General features: G+C 54.6%; 6 protein-coding genes across 6 annotated transcripts; 2 read left to right on the top strand and 4 right to left on the bottom strand.

The window, feature by feature from the left end:
* Positions 1-282: 282 nt before the first annotated feature.
* Positions 283-2,294, top strand: CGCS363_v000710 (uncharacterized protein; the record flags this gene model as incomplete). The annotated part of the gene is made up of 2 exons (XM_036632559.1): positions 283-513; positions 762-2,294. 2 exons carry the CDS (start codon positions 283-285, stop codon positions 2,292-2,294), a joined length of 1,764 nt encoding a protein of 587 aa, XP_036502215.1.
* A 398-nt stretch (positions 2,295-2,692) lies between these two features.
* On the bottom strand, positions 2,693-3,967 carry tvp38 (Golgi apparatus membrane protein tvp38; the record flags this gene model as incomplete). The annotated part of the gene is made up of 2 exons (XM_036632558.1): positions 2,693-3,170; positions 3,228-3,967. The coding sequence occupies 2 exons, from the start codon at positions 3,965-3,967 to the stop codon at positions 2,693-2,695; spliced, it is 1,218 nt and encodes a 405-aa protein (XP_036502727.1).
* Positions 3,968-5,003: 1,036 nt separating this feature from the next.
* On the bottom strand, positions 5,004-7,293 carry CID7 (Polyadenylate-binding protein-interacting protein 7; the record flags this gene model as incomplete). The annotated part of the gene is made up of 3 exons (XM_036632557.1): positions 5,004-5,562; positions 5,616-6,302; positions 6,359-7,293. The coding sequence occupies 3 exons, from the start codon at positions 7,291-7,293 to the stop codon at positions 5,004-5,006; spliced, it is 2,181 nt and encodes a 726-aa protein (XP_036501185.1).
* A 2,028-nt stretch (positions 7,294-9,321) lies between these two features.
* CGCS363_v000707 (F-box protein) lies at positions 9,322-11,115 on the bottom strand (the record flags this gene model as incomplete). The annotated part of the gene is made up of 2 exons (XM_036632556.1): positions 9,322-10,504; positions 10,763-11,115. The coding sequence occupies 2 exons, from the start codon at positions 11,113-11,115 to the stop codon at positions 9,322-9,324; spliced, it is 1,536 nt and encodes a 511-aa protein (XP_036501192.1).
* A 952-nt stretch (positions 11,116-12,067) lies between these two features.
* Positions 12,068-13,611, top strand: TIF1 (ATP-dependent RNA helicase eIF4A; the record flags this gene model as incomplete). Its single annotated transcript, XM_036632555.1, has 5 exons — positions 12,068-12,101; positions 12,267-12,341; positions 12,418-12,486; positions 12,540-12,898; positions 12,958-13,611. 5 exons carry the CDS (start codon positions 12,068-12,070, stop codon positions 13,609-13,611), a joined length of 1,191 nt encoding a protein of 396 aa, XP_036501193.1.
* A 3,334-nt stretch (positions 13,612-16,945) lies between these two features.
* On the bottom strand, positions 16,946-17,602 carry CDA (Cytidine deaminase; the record flags this gene model as incomplete). The annotated part of the gene is made up of 3 exons (XM_036632554.1): positions 16,946-17,023; positions 17,085-17,166; positions 17,247-17,602. The coding sequence occupies 3 exons, from the start codon at positions 17,600-17,602 to the stop codon at positions 16,946-16,948; spliced, it is 516 nt and encodes a 171-aa protein (XP_036501190.1).
* Positions 17,603-17,841: the final 239 nt, after the last annotated feature.

The following is a 17,841-nucleotide window of genomic DNA, read 5'->3' as shown; positions in this document are numbered from 1 at the left end:
ATTCTCCTTGGCTTCGCCCTGGTTGAGGTTTTGGTGAATATGGCCTTCCTAGTAGGTATGGTTTGATAGGCTCACTTTCTTCGAGGTACAGCTCGGTCTAGACCTCTTACATAAGCTTAGCGCCGATAGCCAGCCAATGACATCAGCCCCCACGCCCAGGATCCGAAGCGTTGCTCGGCTCGGCAAAATATGGTCGGGACTCCAAGCCCATGGACCGCGCGCGCCCCGTCGCCCTTCCCACTGTGACTGACTGTCCGGGGGACAGGCGTGCTGGCGGCAAAGATGGGTAGCGAAACGAAAGTCTCCCCATCACTCCAAACATCAAAGACGTCCCTCCGCCCCTTCATGCCACATCCCACATGCTCCGATCGCGAAGTCACAAACAGTGGGATGAATTACATACATCTCACCCAAACGCTGGTTGATTCTTTCAACGCCCTCGCCGATGAAGTCCAGATCCTGACCGACAGGAAGACGATCCTGGAGCACAAGCTCAGGTTCGCTCACGAACAGGTACGGAGAACCCTCGAAACACACGCGAGTGGGTTTGTCAGCCGCCGCCCCGGCGCCATGCGACACTCTCACACACGCACCCCTTCCCTTGCCTTGCATGATGAGCAACCTTAGCTCTAGATCAAGAGCTCCTCTGTACTACTTAGGAGCAAAGACCGACCACTTTTTACCATTTCCTGACTTGCGACTCCATGTCTCCTGCTTCGTCGTCCGGCCAGCCTCGGTGATAACTCATGCTGACCCGACAGTGCCTTCAGTACCAATACCTCGCCGACAAACATGCACCTGCTGCTCCCGAAATTTCAGAAGTACTGGCAAAGCTACAGCTGCCTCCCGAACTAGCAAATCCATCTCTCGAAGAAGCTTCCCAAGCAGTCCCTCTCCCGAAGCGCAATAAGCTGGATACCCGGAACCAGATCGCACTCATCATCCGAGACGGCCGGCGCGTCGCCCAACAACTGTCGTCCGTCGGCGAAACGAGCAAGACGAGCGACTCTAGCAGACAGACCTCTTCCCGTGAAGCCGAAACCGGAACCTCCATGTCGACTGTGCTCGAGCAGGACTTTACAATCGAGGGCAAGAAGGGACACTTGGAATGTCCTTTCTCCGCACCAAAGACGGTGGAGGTGGATGGCGCCGTCGAGGGTGATGCGCAAAGCGCGGAAAACGGGTCGCAGGACCCCACGCCACACCACTCCGCCGACCCCATTTGCGCTGCTATGCTCGAAGAATCCACGTCTCAGGCAGCTGCCAACGGCGGCTCGCCCGCGAAGTGCCCGATCCGTTACCTCGATCAACACTCTCCCGAAGAGATTGCGCACTACGTCGAAACACACAAGCACGAACTGCCTCGCAGCCATGAGGTCTGCGTGAGGAGATATCAGAAGAACGAAGTGCAGATCAAGAAGCTCGATGCAAAGTACGGCAACCTGGTGAACATGATACAAGGACTTAGTGCGCTGCACCAGCCCATGCTGCCATCGTCTCAGCAGGAGCAAGAAGAGATTGATCGGGCATCGAATGAGAGGGTTGAGAACTGGGCAAAGGCCGTCACTGCTACCGCCACTGACGACGCCGAACAGTCGCTGCCGGCGCTGGAGGATGCCGAGGAGGCGCGGCAGAGTCACTTCGATCGGCCTCTGAAGGAGGTTCGGGTAGGCGAGTCACCTAGCCGACCGTGGGGCATCTCGGTTCCAGTGTACGAGCGCAACGGCCTGGATGACGACGAACGCCCTCCCATGTCGCCGCCACCTGCTCCCGTCTTCATGCCATCTGGCACAGACGTCGGGGAGACACCAGAGGACACCCCGGCGAAGACTGGCAAGTGCCCCTTTGACCACACAAAGATGGCGGCAATGGCCGCGCCCCGTGAAGACCCCCGACCCGTTTCACCACCGCCGGCGCCCATGTTCATGCCCAACGGAACGAGCGACCACGCCGGGTCTGCCCCAAAGACCGGAGGTAAATGCCCGTTTGACCATGCTCAGCTGGCCGCCATGGGCTTCACCTCTCCAACGCCCAACACCGGCGAGCAGACCTTCGTGCATCCGGAGCCTGAGCCAGACCCGGTGGAACTCCCATCAACACCGGTCAAGCCCCAGCCCCAGACTTCACACAGTCCTCCGCCGCCTCAGCCAGCCTTCATCAACCCGCCTCTAGACGCATACAAGCAACCCCTCGCTGGCGGCGTCCCTCAGATGGTGTTCACAGGACCTGTCTTCATCGGTTACCCTATTGAGCAAGCGATACAATTCATGCAGCATTTTCAGGGACGGCAATAATCCTTTTTCCGCCGTTCCCTACAACATCGTCTTCTCACACGCAATTACAACAGTCGGACTTGATATCGGGATGGAGGCGTTTGTCTTATTTTAGCGAAGGCGTTGGGATGGGACTTTTGACACATTGCTTCATTTCACCTTCGAGCTTCCGTGGTGTAGCACGAGTTTTACGTACAGATTGACGAAGTCCGGGCAAAAGGGATGATTGGACGCAGGGGATAGCAGACAGAACTCGTCCGTATGATACCACGAGACACCAAATATGAGATACTTGGTCATGAAACCGTTCACATATTGAGTCCCTGGCTACGTTCATTTTACTCAATTTCATGATGCGCCTTATGTCTAGTATTCCAGTTCTATGTCTACCACGATCGGCGTAGAGAACGACACACACCTTAATCCGCATCTTTGAACCCGGTGCTCTCCTCATCCCGGTCATCGTCACCCTTGTGTTTTGTCCCTTGCCCCTTGAGACCATCTCCGTTGTCGTCATCGTCGTCATCGTCATAATACCCGCCGACCTGGGTCTCCTCGTCATCCACTGCCTCGCGGGCCCAGAGCGAAATGTCGTCGTCGTCCATAAGCGCAGCGACGTCCTCGGGGTCAACGAGGCCAGCCTCGACGTCAAAGTAATCCGGCGCTCCTTCTCTCCCGGGGGCTACGGCGCCCTCGGACTCGGCCTGCTCGAGCGCCAGCTCGGCGGCGCGAGCCATGGTGCGGTTGTAGATAACGTAGCCGACGACCAGACCGACGGCGCCGCCAAGGATCATGGAGATATAGTTGATGGCCTTGCCACCGGCGGACATCTCGTCGCCTTTTTCAGCGAGGAGGGCCAGGCGGCTGCCGATAAAGACGTGGACAAGCAGCTTGGGGCTATTTGATGTTAGTCGTCGCATTGTGACCAGACATGTAGTGGAGAGGGGGGCTTACCTTGCCAGAGCTGTCGAGACTGCGAAAGCCCACGGTTTGATCGAGGGGATGGTCGAAAGGAAGCCGTTGGACAAACTGTACGGCAAGGGACAAAAGCGCACAGCCGTCAACATCTTTATGCCGTCTTTCCTCAGTACCTGGCCCAGCGCAATGAACCTATGATCCTGCCCGACCAGTCTATGGACGTAGCTGCTGAATATCGTTCGGCTTGTGTAGAACGCCGTCAGGCTGCCCGCCACCGTCGCAGTCGCGACAATCGGATAACCCAGCGGGAAGCCATAGACGAACCCCGACACGGAAATGGCCGTGCTGTACCCAATCATGGGCGGGAAGGCAGTCATGAACGTAAAGGCCCAGATAATCAGCCATCCTCCCGGGAGCGCCCTCCACTTTTGTGATACCGGGGCAAGCCACTTGAAGATTGCGTGCGAGTAGATGAGGAAGAGCAGGCCGAGGACGTTGACGACGAGCAGGAATACTGCGACCGCAACACGCTGGACGGGGGAGAGGCCGAGGTACATGGTCCATAACCTGTTACCGGTCTTGACTGCTGACTGGATCGCACGGTTGACGGCTGAGAGGGCGGTCGTCTTACGGTTGCCAAAGCGGGCGCTGGACAGGCGGCGGGATGATCGCGACGTGGACCATGGCGGGCGGATGTCGCTGGGGTCGTTCTCTGGGGATGAAGGATTCGGGGAGATGGACAGCGCCCGCGCTGCGGACTCGTAGTCGGCCGGCATCGTGGACGGTCGGTTTACTGGGTTGGGACCGGAGCCTCCGGATGAGGTATGCCGCGGGGCAGTCGGGCGGATCGAGGGGTTCGTTGTTCTAGTCTAGGTGTGGTTCGCAATTTACTGGCTCGGCACTCATCTAGCCATTTCGAATGGAAACAAAACAGGAAGATGGACACTAGGATGAGGTGTGGGAGAGAGCTTTGTCGAGGGAGAGGTACGGACGAGACGGCAGTCGCGACGTTCGAAGCGCTGACTTGCAAGCCTACAAGCGATGAGGTAAGCTAAGCCACTGGCACAGCTGCGCAAAAGGTGGTAGTGTCAGCCAAGGTTTCTATTCTCGATCGACGACGCGCGGGTCCCGTTCAAGTGCGGTGGACTGGCAACTGGGTACCTACCTATCTCACTAGGATTCCACAGCTTCTAGAAGTTTGCGCCTCTCAAAAGTATGAGCAAAACGGCAGGTCGAATATTACGACAGCTTGTAAACTTAGTGATGAGGAACCTCAACAAAAGCAAACGGGCGAGGCGACTGAAGATGCAGCTTAGAGCGTTAAACGGGAAAGGAACGTTTCATAGGCAAACGCAGTGAAGGTGTCTCACGTTCCTGCGGACGGTTTCAATCGCTTGGCATACAGGGGGCTCGATGCATGTCCGCACGTCCCCAAAAGGGCAATTGCCAGAGGCAGCAGGCGGCACTAGGCAGGCGGCAAGCTGCGACAGCGACAGCTGTGCATCCCGTCCGGCTCGGTTTGCCTGCCGACCGAGCGCCCGGCCTAAATCCGCCCCAAAGCCCGGTGCAGTCAGTAAGTGTGGGGGCTCCACACAAGCTGGAAGCTTTCGATGCTCCTTCCCTGCATGAACTTCAGGACGAGGCGGCTCTTCTACCCGGCACCTTACGCTCAACGACCGCCGCATTCTGCCAAACGCTTTACATGCTAGGTGCCGACTCGAAGATTTGAAAAAAGGGGAGACTGCTCCCTGGAGCGTCTTTCTGACATTTCTACTCGTTCTTTCTAGTTTCTTTTCTTTCTTTCTACTTTCGTCATCGCCGCCCACTAGGACCCTTGGGAGGGTCCCTCACCAGGAGCCTAACCTTGCCATCCCCGATCTCCACTCCTTGACTCAGGATGTCAACCTCCTCCTTGCTTTCATCCGCACTCGACGTCCCTTCGCGAGCCAGCGACTTGTCGTAGCTTCGAGCATCAATGCCCAGAATCCCTCCCATGTTGTTGCGGTCGCCTGGAACGGAGAATTCGCGGTAGGCGTACCTCCACTCATTCAAAAAGTTGCGGATCGCCTTACCCACTTTGTCCTTGCCGTTCTTGCTATGATGCCCGGTACCAGTGATGGCGTAGATCGATCTGCTCTCCTTAACATTCTCCATCAACACCCGCTCTAGGTACTCTACTGCTTCCTCAGGGTGAAGCCCATGGAGGTCGACGTAGATTTCTAAGCTGTTCGCGTTGCCCTTATTACGCTCCTCGTACAACTCACGAGCAGCCTCCCTATGAGCTTTTCGCATGAGGTCGTTCTCGCTCTGACCTCTGAGGCTCAGGGCTTTGGCAGCCCTTGCGTCATTGCGGTTCCAAGCTTGCGCGGCGCTGGGTAAATGGTTAGTTCTTCCCTTGGACCGCTGACACTGATCTTGACTCACCTCTGAAGGAACTTATTGCGGAGACCGCCATGCTTGATGGCCTCTTGTCTGGCTTTGAGGTATGCTTTGTTGGCGCGCTCCCCGGTCTCCAGCCAGGGAATGTGTTTAGGGTTAGGAATTGCCTGCGCCGCGGCACTGTTTTCTCCGTTTCGGATATTCGTGGAGCTCCCATTTCGACCGAGCTTCTTCGTGTCTTGGCGAAGGGAAGCCGAGCTCGGAGAGGGCGACATCTTGACGATTTCGGCCAGAGAACTAGGGCCAAAGTTTTCCTTGTGATTATGCCCGTGTCCACCGCGCTTTCCATGATGCTTCTTGCCTTGCTTTGCTGCAGCTGAGCCAAGCGTGGGGAAAGCGTCTGCGTCGTCCAGCGACGGGGCTACAGGTTCCCTTGCTTGCTGGTGTCGGCTTCCAGGACGAGATCGGGGCCTTGGGCTTTGGTCTTGATAAAAGGGCTTCAAACCAGGCGGAGGTGTGATTCCAACAGTGATGTTAACACCTCCAGCGAAACCACCGAGATGTTCCGGGGTGCCCGGGGGAAGTGCCGGAAAAGAGTTTAAGTCCAGGTTATTGGCTTGCTTTGTTGGCGGAGTGCTGGAGCCATCCAACGCAAGCTTGTTCATCAAATGCGCTGGGTCGTGAGAGAAGATGCAAGTCTCGCCAGCTAAGCAATTTCCCATCACCCAGTATCTTTCAACATCTTGTTAGTCATCACTTTGTTGAATGTTTAGAATATGTCAACTCACTTGCAAAGGTGATTACTCAGGTCATGGCTGAATCGGCAATCAGCCCGCAGGCATTGTCCGGTCGACATGTAAAACTTGCAAATGACCCCTGATCTTTGACCACCAGCAGGTGTGGTTGGGCGGCCTTCTGCAGCTAGAGCTTTGCCAATAAGAGAAGTCTTGGAGTCATCAGGGTGCAACGCAGCGCTAAATCCATTCTCTTGCGCCTGGCTCTCCATGATGGACACTATCGTTGCGCTCAGGTCGTACCCATGTAGCGCAAGAGCAGCTTCAATCTCATCGTCGGTTCTCGTCTGACCGAGTATTGAGCGAAGCATATCGTAAGGAGACATGTCAGCCTGCTGCGATGACATGGACGAGAACTCGGGAGCGGCAGCGTTCAGGCCACTCGACGTCCCGACTGATGATGTGATGCTTATAGCATCGTCCGCAACGAGCCACTCTACGTTCTCGGTCTGGTAATCGCCGAAAGTTTCCTGGGAAGGGGATCTATCGTTGGCGAACTCATACGCGTTCAGGTTCGGGCTGTTGGGTATGACGGGCGTCGCGAAGGCGAGTCTCGGAGACGGCCTTGGCGAAGAAAAAGGAGAGGCGGCTGACGATTTCGTTCTCGAGAAAGACGGTACGAAGCCGGGAGGGGCCAGTGGACTGACCCCGAGGCGCGGCGAGCCAGAGAGAGGAGTGGCATTGCCGCGCCATGGGGACGGCGAAGGTCGTCGAAGGATGGTCTGGCGGATGGGAGGAGGCGAGGTTGAGCTGCCGCCGCCATCGCGGTATCGCCATAACACATCGAGAATCGCATTGTCTAATGAAGGGCCAGACAAGCTTGTCTGGCTTCGGAGTAGATCCTCCAGCTGATCCGTTTTATCCTCGTCCTCAAGGGTGGCATCCTGGAGGATAGGGAGGCAGATCTCGTAGTGCTCGTCGGAAACCATGATTGCGCGGTTTGGGACCGAGACGCAGCCCGTTCGGGGCAGAATCAGGCAGGTATGATGCGGTAAAGAATATGTATTGTTTGCGAATGTATGGTTTGGAGCCGGTAGCGAGGCGGCGAGGCAGCGAGTCTATGGTATGTCTTCGGTCTGGGGTGGAGCAAGTACTACGTAAGGCAGGCGACGGGCAGACAGAGGCAGTGGCAGGCAGGGCTGAGGGTTGGCGTTGGAGTTGACGTGGGATGTCAGCCTTCGTGTAGGGTAAGGTATGGCGGCGGTGGACGAGGTCGAACGAAGAGGGCGTTGTGCGTGCAAGAGCAACGTCGGTATTACTAGAGAAAGGATGCGCTAGAGACTTGGTGTCCGTGTATGAGGTGCTCGACGAGTGATCGAAGGAAAGACGAACGGGATAGCGATGGGACGGGGAGCGAAGATGGTGGGCGGGACTCGATGGTTCCGTCACATGGTTTCGGAGCCAGGGGCGGAGGAGGGATTGTCTCGAGCTCCTTGTCGGGTTGAATGAGGTGGTTGATGCTTCCGTCACAAAGGAGACTTGAAGCTCGAGCTGGAGCTGTTGCCGTCAGGTCCTTGTGTGTTTGTGGTTTCCCTTCTGGCTCTGGCCTGCTTTGTTGCCGACCGTTGGAAGGCGAAGAGCAAGACACGCGTGAGGGGGACGGGAGATGATGGTATGTATGGATGGTGGAGGAAACGCGGCGACAAGGTGCACATACACGTATTACTTTCCCCCTTCAGGCTTCAGCTGATGACTAGGACCAGCTGGGGAACGGGGGGGCCTGCTATGGCGCTATTGCTGTCTGTTGCTGCTGCCGTCGCTGCTGCAGCGGAAGAGGTACGGATGAGTGGGTGGAGGGTAGGCAACGCAGGCAGGTATCTCTTTGGGGTGCGTGCGTGGTGCCCGCTGCTGGGGAAGAGGTGCTGCTGCGGTGCTAGGTGGTGCTGGCAATAGGTAAGGTAATTACCTTCCATTGGAGAGCTGCCCTGACCGACTGCTGTGGACAGTGGAGGAAGGGATGATGCAGCGGCGCCAGCAATAGCAACACCAGCAGGCCGCCAACAGCTCCCGGGGGTCGGGGTACTGGGGGCCCGGTGTCAGTGAAATCAAAGCCCAGCGGTACGTATCCCCTGAGGTGCCTCCAGACATCCAATCCGAAGCGCAGGGCGGGGAGCGCCCCAGCTGGCCGTCCAGTGAGCGATCAAGGCTGGAGCGTGGGGTCGCTCCCTCCACTGCGGTGGCCCCTCTCTCAGACTCACCACCTCATTAAAGGGAACGGGCAGTTCGCCGGGTCTGGCCCAGGTTGGCTCAGATCTCCCCTTTTCCACGTCTCCTGGCTCGAAGGGAACATGACAGTTGACTGCCAAACTGCGTGACTGCGCAGGCCAGGCACGCAAAGCTCAAGCCCGCGGAGTCGAAGACGAGGACACGAAAAACAAACAACCCTCGGTCCAAGATTTGGAGCCTTTGGATGAACTCATCTGATTGGGCCACCTGCAGCAACACTACCGCAGAACAAGGCGACCAGCTAGGCGCCTTGAACCATGACAATGGGTGCGAGCTGAGAGACGCCGAAACCAAGGCTGCGAGTTGCAGGTTTTCTTTCACCGAGAACCTGTTAGAAGGAAGGCCATTATCCTTTCACCTGCACTCCCAGCCAGTCACTGTGCACCCTTTATGCCATCTCATGGCACACCAACCCATTTTTATATCGTGTCCCACAGAGTGTGATTGCTGATACTTGCCGCAGTGGTAAGACCATGTGACTTCTGGTTGGATGATCTTCGTCCAATCTACTGATAGTGACACTAACCTCAGCCCCGGATTTCACACGTGTATTGATGGTAGTGTCTTGATTAATCGGGAACACCATAGAGCTCTGTCACCCGTCAACGTGCAAGTATCAGAAATCAGTATCGCTTTTGATGTTCGGCTAACCAGTAACCTTATGCCTCTCTCTGAATTGTAGAGACGCACGGCGGCTTCTCAGCGAGCACGTTGCGTCCGCAATTCCTCCCTCATGGCACTTCATCGTCATCCAAGTCACCGCCGAATCCGAAGCTGAAGCCTCCCCCGCCGCTTGCTTCGGTATTTTGTACACCCACTGCCTCTTCCCACTTTCTCTTCTTCTGGCTGGTCTTCTTGTCCAAGTTTCGCATGGCATCTTCCAGCAGCTCTGGCTGGTCCAGGCGTAGCCGCTCGACAAACAGACCGTACGGGTCCGTTACTTCCTGCTTAAAGCCCGTGACTTGGTCTGCCTTGTCTCTCAGGAAACTCAAGACTTCTGTGAGCTGGTACAGAGAGGTGGATTTGGGCACAAAATTCTGTGTTAGTGCGATGCCGTTCTCCAAGTTGACGACCAAATGCCACCATCCGCTTGGTACATGCAAGATCTCGCCTTCCCTGCAAATGCCTTCAATGCAGCCTGGCTGCTGGCGCGCCTCATCATGAAACTCAAGGAGCCACTCAGCGATGCTGAGCGGGCTCGTCACTTCGCTGCTGTCGCTTGAAACGTAGACTCCTGGAACCTGTGCGGTAGGCGGGAACATGATCCAGTACTTGGTTCCCTGGATAACAGCGTTCCACGCGCTGGTGCCGTTAGGGTCTTTGTGAAAGGTTGATCCGCTCCTCTCGGGTCCGATGATGAGCCAGCGGTGGGCAGGCCGCTCCTTGCCAAGCAGTTCGAACAAGTCAGGCCCAAAGCACTCCGGCTTCCAATACGCCGCGCCTTCCTCATGGCCAACCTTGATTCCCATTTTCTCGGCAAACTTCTTGTCGAAGAGGTAAAGAGGGCTCTCGTCATTGCTGTTCTTCATGTATTCGTGATACGTCCAGAAAGGCCAGTCAACTGCTTCGGCGCGAAACTCGACATCCTTGTACTTTTGCAGAATGACATCTATGGTCCACTCATGACATACAGGCCATGTCTGGATGTAGCTGGTCAGAATAAACGGCACCTCAGTCCATTCCTGAGCAAACTCCTCGTAAGTCAGTATTTCCATACGCTGGATCTGATTACTCTTTGGAATCCTCGAGGCGAACTGCGTCAGGTCCACGTGGCTGCACACAAAGGGCCTATGCAGGACATCTGTGAAGACGTTACTGCAATCAATCTTGCATCGTTTCTCAGGTGACAGTCCAAGTTGAGTCGACCTCCAGGTGCCTTGCCACTTGCCGTCGAATCTGCCCGAATTGTGGGACCTAACCACCTGTTAGCCGGACCTTATTCACAACCAGGATGCTGTCAGCCAGAACACATCAGATGCGGCCATTCGGGTGGTCACTGTCCTTCCCATATTCAAAGTCATATGTGACCCCCATGACCACACTACCAGGTAAGATAAACAATTGATGACCAAAAAGCTCTCAGCGCCTTGTAGTCCCAAACTTGATAGTAAGGTGCCACCATTTATACTTTCGTAGAGGGCTGGCTAACAGCGAGTTGTGCCATGGACTTACTCGAGGAAAAGAGCCTTCCATAACTCGTCGGACTGGCAGAAGGCATAAAGAAACTTGCTGGTGTATCCGAGATTTCTCAAATTGCGTTGGTCAAGGTATTCCAGCAATATCATGAGAGCCTCATCGGGCAAGGTTGTGAAGACTCCGATGTGTTTCCGAGCGTTCGGACGATCCGAGAGATATTGGTTGCCCAGCGGTTTCACGCCCAAAGGATGAGTTGGAATTGACTCAGAGGTCATGACTGTATCCGCGAGAGGCTTTGAGTCACAGCCATGACCGTTGGTGTCAGCGTTGCCGTTGATCCTGTCATTGGACGAAAGTCCCTGGGTCGACACAAGGTTGTCGTTGGCCATGTTTCCTGCTGTAGGAGAAAGGCAGGAACAATAGCATGTGCCTGCTGCTAATAAAGCAAGCTAGACAGGCAGGTAGATCCTGCGGCGGGCGACGTTGGAGAAACTAAACGCAAGCAGATGGGCTGAAGAATGGGGGGGGAGTCAAGAGGCAGTGACAATGGAGAAAGAGACATGCGCTGCAAAACCTGCACCAAGAATCATGTCACTGGGCTAGCATCGCAGGCGCTGGTGGTACGAGTGGCGGGCACATGCTCCGGTAGAGATGTCTAGACGATTCAATTAATGCATGAAGATGCCTAGATGAAATTTTTGGGCAGGCATCCCGCCACACTGCGTCTGGGGGGCGGGACGCAGGAAAAAAAAAAAAAAAAAAAAAAAAAAAAAAAAAAAGTCAGAAGCCAGCCAGTCGTCCAGTTGCCGCCCTTGGTGCTCTGCAGTAGCTATCTCCGGTGTTCCCAGCGCGGCTCTCAACCAGTCCCAGGTGCCACCTTGGGCACTTCAGCCCATTCACTACGGTGGGCGTGCCCTAATCATGCCGCAGTGCAGCTATGGAGGGTACCAGCCTGCCCGCCAACTCCGTTAGCGCCACCTCGCTTACCGCATAATTCGAGGGGCCGCCCGCCGCCAGGAAATTTTTTACGTGGTCGAGAATTCTGGCAGCTCGCTGATAAAAACTTCACCTCCCACCGAACAATCAACGTGCACCGTCACCCCACGAACAACCAAACGCACTTTATTCCTAGATTCAGTTTCGCTCTTGCTTATCGCCAAGAGCATCTAATCTAGAAGAGAATTTAATTCTTAGACTTCGCTTCGTCTACATAATTCGCACGCTCCAACGAGACGTTTGCGAATTTTCCAGCCCCTCGCCCAACCCCACCTTCGCGACGATATTTCTAGGTCCCAAGCTGTGCTTGTGATCTAGATCTCTTCCAAAAACAACACCGCAATCATGGCTGACAAGGGTCTTGAGGACGTGCCTGAGGGTAAGTGATGCGACAGTTTTCTTCACCGTCGTTACCCGTCGCAGCGAGCCATCCCTGCGAATTTTGACGCTTGCCCACCAACACGACCATGGCCTCTTCCCCTCCTCTCTCGCATGTAGCGCATTCCAAGAGACTTCAAGTCGCTAACAACAATCTTCTTCGCAGGCCAGATCGAGTCCAACTATGACCAGACCGTTGACTCCTTCGACGACATGGACTTGAAGTCGGAGCTCCTCCGTGGTATGTTTTTCGCGCGCCCAAAATTGGGTCGAAATACCCTCACCGATCGACAACTTGCTGACATCGCCTGTGCCAGGTGTCTACGCCTACGGTTTCGAGCGTCCCTCTGCCATCCAGCAGCGTGCCATCATGCCCGTCATCAAGGGTATGTCACTTGGCCTACTAATGCGCCGTAAACTCTGCTCACTCCATGCCCAGGTCACGATGTCATTGCCCAGGCTCAGTCCGGTACTGGCAAGACTGCCACCTTCTCCATCTCCGTCCTCCAGAAGATCGACTCCAACGTCAAGCAGTGCCAGGCCCTCATCCTCGCCCCCACCCGTGAGCTTGCTCAGCAGATCCAGAAGGTCGTCGTTGCCATCGGCGACTTCATGAACATTGAGTGCCACGCCTGCATTGGTGGCACCAGCGTTCGCGACGACATGAAGGCCCTCCAGGACGGTCCCCAGGTCGTCGTCGGTACCCCTGGCCGTGTTCACGACATGATCCAGCGCCGCTTCCTCAAGACCGACGGCATGAAGATGTTCGTCCTTGACGAGGCCGACGAGATGCTTTCTGTATGTTTCTTGCAAATACTATCGTGGAAAAAAATTTGCCTGCTAACACTCCAATGTAGCGTGGTTTCACCGAGCAGATCTACGACATCTTCCAGCTCCTCCCCCAGAGCACCCAGGTCGTTCTTCTGTCCGCCACCATGCCCCAGGACGTTCTTGAGGTTACCACCAAGTTCATGCGCGACCCCGTCCGCATTCTCGTCAAGAAGGACGAGCTTACCCTCGAAGGTATCAAGCAGTTCTACATCGCCGTCGAGAAGGAGGAGTGGAAGCTCGACACCCTTTCCGACTTGTACGAGACCGTCACCATCACCCAGGCCGTCATCTTCTGCAACACCCGCAGGAAGGTCGACTGGCTCACCGACAAGCTCACTGCCCGTGACTTCACCGTCTCTGCCATGCACGGTGACATGGACCAGGCTCAGCGTGACCTGATTATGAAGGAGTTCCGTTCCGGTTCTTCTCGTGTCCTGATTGCCACTGACCTTTTGGCCCGTGGTATCGATGTCCAGCAGGTTTCTCTGGTCATCAACTACGACCTTCCCGCCAACCGTGAGAACTACATTCACCGTATCGGTCGTGGTGGTCGTTTCGGTCGTAAGGGTGTTGCCATCAACTTCGTTACCGCCGAGGATGTCCGCATGATGAGAGAGATTGAGCAGTTCTACAGCACCCAGATTGAGGAGATGCCCATGAACGTTGCCGACCTCATCTAAGTTACGCTTCACGGGATACGACTACTCTCTTTTCACGAACTAAGCCCTTGGGTCTGCCGATCGATCACGCACGGATCCGGCATACCAGTTGGGGGCGTTTACTCGAGATTCATCAGGACTTTGTTTGTTGATAGATTGCGGAAGGCTACCTAACGAGTCACTGGGCGCGGTTGGCTTCTTTGGTTGGTTGCACGCCGCGCCCCGGCTCATGGGTGGGATTGAAAACTGGCTTGCATGTGGAGGGCTCACGAGTCTATTGGCACCTTAATACCACGAAGGTGCGGCGGACTGGTACCTAAAAGAATCATTTGGCAGGGTTCTAGTTTTTGACTTTCAGTTTCCTAGTGTCTCTCTGTACGTAGGGGCCTCGTCACGATGAATCTGCATTTAAAATAAGCTGCCGTCTCCGCATGGTGAACTTCGTCCGAAATGTGGCCCATCTCTCCACCAAGCCTACATGTCCCCCATCCATCGTTGCCTTCTCGAAAGGCCAGTGTGAAGGAAGCGGGGTGAGCATGCACGAGGCTGGATACTTGGGAGTGGCAGGGTGACTTCTACCCAGCCGAGATGGAGAATCGGCCTCTATTCGTTCCACCATACAGGCTTGCAAGTGGCCGAGCCGTTTACACGACGTGCATTGAGACAACATGGGTTCGTTGTGGAAGCCAGGGCTGACGGCGGCCCTTATCGTGACACTTCAGCCTACCTAGCCAGCCAGAAGCCAGCGAGGCCCACGGAGCACGGAGATAGAGAGACTGGAGACGAGGGGAGGCTGGGCGAAAGCGCCACGTGGGCGGGCCACAGCACACGGGGCTCGATGTGCTGTCCGCACCTAGCGACTCACAACCATTTATGGTGTTTTGCTCCACGCCAGCCTTAGCCAGTTTTCTACTGCCTTGCGCTTGCGCTCGTACTACAACATGGCTCTAAGAAGATTACTGCGTCTAAAGGTTCACAAGATCTACTTAAGTCGCTGGGGCGGGAGGTGAGCTACGAAAACGAAAAGAATATGAAAGAAACACTACTTAAAACTACTAAAGAGAAAAAAAAAGCTCAAAAAAATTGGTAGCTTCTCTTTGATTGAGCGTGTCATCCTTAGTGCAGGGGCCATGCTACTGTGAGTTTGTTAGTGATCGCACCCAGACTCGAACGTGGGACCTCTGGGTTTGCTTACATCTTCTCTGTATCGTTTCAAATTGACCAAATGCCCGAAGGCGAAAAAGCCGGTTTTTTCCCGACTTATGAAGGGTCTCCCCTGACTGGCTAGGGCGGGGAGCAAAGAGGGGCCCTCGCCTGCTGAACCCTCAGGCCAGCAGAGCGAGGACCCCTCAACACAAACGCCGTGAATTTTTTTTTTTTTGGTGGGGGATCGACTGACAGCGCCTTTACCCCGCCAAAAGCGCACCAACGGAGCGACGGCGAAAAATTGAAGCCATCATCAATCTCGGAGAGAGATGCAGTTCCTTGAGCGCGCGACTGCGAGAGCTTGAAGGGACGGGGGAGATCAGCGTTACCTGCAGCGACAACTTTCCTTCCTTGTCGCGAGAAAGAACACGCAGACGCAAGGCCGCGACGTCGCCGTCAACAATTTTTTTTTTTTCAATTGTTTTCGCCCTGAGACCACGATCAGGGTTTCGAGTGAGTGGAGGGGAAAGGGGGAAAGGTTTCAAAAAAGCTGCCACCCGGTTTTTTGCGGTTTGCCCTTTCTTTCCTGGTGCATGCCCATCCCCTCCCTCTCTCCCGCCGTCCGTCCCTCGCCTCCCCCCCTCTGCTGCGTTCCCTGGACCTCCAAGACCCCCTTTTCTGTTTCGTTTCGTTTTGGGCAGTTCGTTAGGGTTGCAAGGAAGTGGAACGGAGTTTGGATGAAACTACAACGAATATGCAATTATCGAGCCGCCTCGAATGACAGGGGGGCGTGTGGGCGTGAATTCGGGGCGTCGCACCCCTGTCGTCACTGGCTTGCTGACTTACACATGGATGCTAGTAGGCAAGTGACTACCTCCCACGCAATGTACAAGCTGAATGGATTTGAATACTAGCCCTCAACGTTCCGGCGGGTTAGAAACCGAGGTTAGATGTAGGGATTCGTTGTGCTGCACTGCGAGTGGTATGTGAAATTGTCCTAGATACTCAACGTAGCCCAAAAGTTGGATAACACAGCTTTGATATGACCTTCAAAAAAACACATCATCTACTTAAGTACTTAGCTTCCCGTCTGCGGGCCACATATAATTTGTTTGAGCTCCTGTCATCCTGGAATTTGACTGGTTTTTGACACCTGCTATCTTGAACAATAATGTTCGGAAAATTTAAGCTACGAGTACATCAGGAAAGCTGCGACCCATGCAAGTCATACGCAAGATTTACAGACACCCAAGAATTCGAAATAAACGGGCCATCGTAAAGACGCACGGTGGTTCCGCGTGATATGATGTTGGGCCGCAGGAGAAAGGATCTCGGGCCGTTTCCGATGCTGCATGAGCAAAATTGAAGAATCCGAAGCTAGAAATACACGATGAGGCTAAAGTCTCCTTTGTAAGATGTAAGTGCATATCTTTACCATCGGAAAGTGATGAAATGACTTAGACATTGGTGTCTATCGTCCGGGTTGCTAGCGTTCAGATGTGATGTGTGCACGTTGTGCTATAGGGAGTTTTGTTTTTTGAGATTCAGTTCAACTGAATCCCGCCAGAAGGTATACTGATTATTGTAACATGCCATGAACGTTCTGTGTACCTTTTGTACCAAGCCCTGGCAAGAATCAATTCCAGGTTCAATCCACAGGCCCTGGTTCATTGGGGAAGTTAACAGAAAAGGAAACGGGAAAGGGAAAACAAGAAGCTTGGTTTGATCATCATAGATCAAGAATTCTATGCCTCGAAAGATTCACACACGATTACTTTGATTTGCTGCTAGGACAAAGACGCTTCCTGTAAATGTTTGCCAGGGAATGACAGTTCCAACGAGTAGCCTCATTGCTAGAAACGGTGAGATCAGGGGGGCATTACACAAGGTGGTCGATAAGTAGAGAAAACAATGTTTCTTGAAACCGCCATAGGTTTCATTATCTCCCATCATGCTTCGTTATCACTCCGACGCATTCGAAACCTTTCGTCCTAACACCAGCTTGTGCCAACCAGCGACGACCGGCAGACTCGACCCGCCCCAACTCCAAATCACACACACCGTAACAACGCCTGCGCCAGCCACTCGTTATTTATTACACCTTTCTAGTGGAAGATGTAGTTGGCTATGCCGTCGCAACCACATATAATTCCGGGCCCCTCCATGAGATTGGGAACCACTCAGTGTGACAAGTGTGAGGGCTAGCCTTCTAAGCTCCACTGGCCAAGTTCTTCTCCAATACCTCCGGGGGAGGAAGGAACTCAGGACCAAATGAGAGCGGGAGAAGCTAAGATTGGGTCAGAAAGTATTCAATTTCATCATACAGAATCATGGCGGGGAAAGCATACCTGCTGGAGCCTCATGACGACATACTTGCCGTTCTTGTTGAACATGAGGATGGGGGTCTCAAGATCAACGAACTCACGAATGCTATTGAAGCGTATTAGTCTGCGGCCGACTACCAAAAGCCCACATGACTGTGTGGGGGCTCCAAGAAATAAAGGACTCACAACTGTCTGCACATGCCGCATGGGCTGCAGGGGGCATCGACGTCGGTGGCAACAGCAACAGCCTTGAAGCCCCGGATACCGTCTGTGATGGCCTTGCCAAAAGCTACTCTCTCGGCGCAAGTGCCGACTGGGTACGACGCATTCTCGACGTTTGCTCCGTCGGTAAATCTGTCATCGTTGGACAACAGGGTTGCGCCGACGCGGAATTTGCTGTACGGGCAGTAAGCCGTCGCCTTGGCCGCGGTTGCCCTCTTCTCCAGCTCCTTCACCTGGTCAGGCGTCAAGCCGTACTTCTTTGCCGTGTCCACCGTCTGAGAGTCATTGGCAATATCGAAAACTTCCGGAGTGAACGACATGATGAAATTCGAGAAAGGGGAAGAAAGAAAAGGAAGAAGAGGGAAGGGATGAGGTTGCGGGAAGGGTGGGGTTGAAAAGACTCTGGATGATGTGCAGTTGGTCTAAGATGCTGAGAGTCCGTGTGAGCTTGGCTGTTGTTCGGGTGCGATGGCTTACCGGACGGGTCCACGGGTGCTAGAGCGAAGGTGTGTTGGGGCAGTCACTTGGTGGGACACCTTCTGAAAGCTGCCACTGGAAT

This window comes from Colletotrichum siamense (assembly GCF_013390195.1).
Source record: "Colletotrichum siamense strain Cg363 chromosome Unknown KSG_Cg363_contig01, whole genome shotgun sequence".
NCBI lineage: Eukaryota > Fungi > Ascomycota > Sordariomycetes > Glomerellales > Glomerellaceae > Colletotrichum > Colletotrichum siamense.
This window is presented reverse-complemented; position numbering and strand designations above follow the sequence as displayed.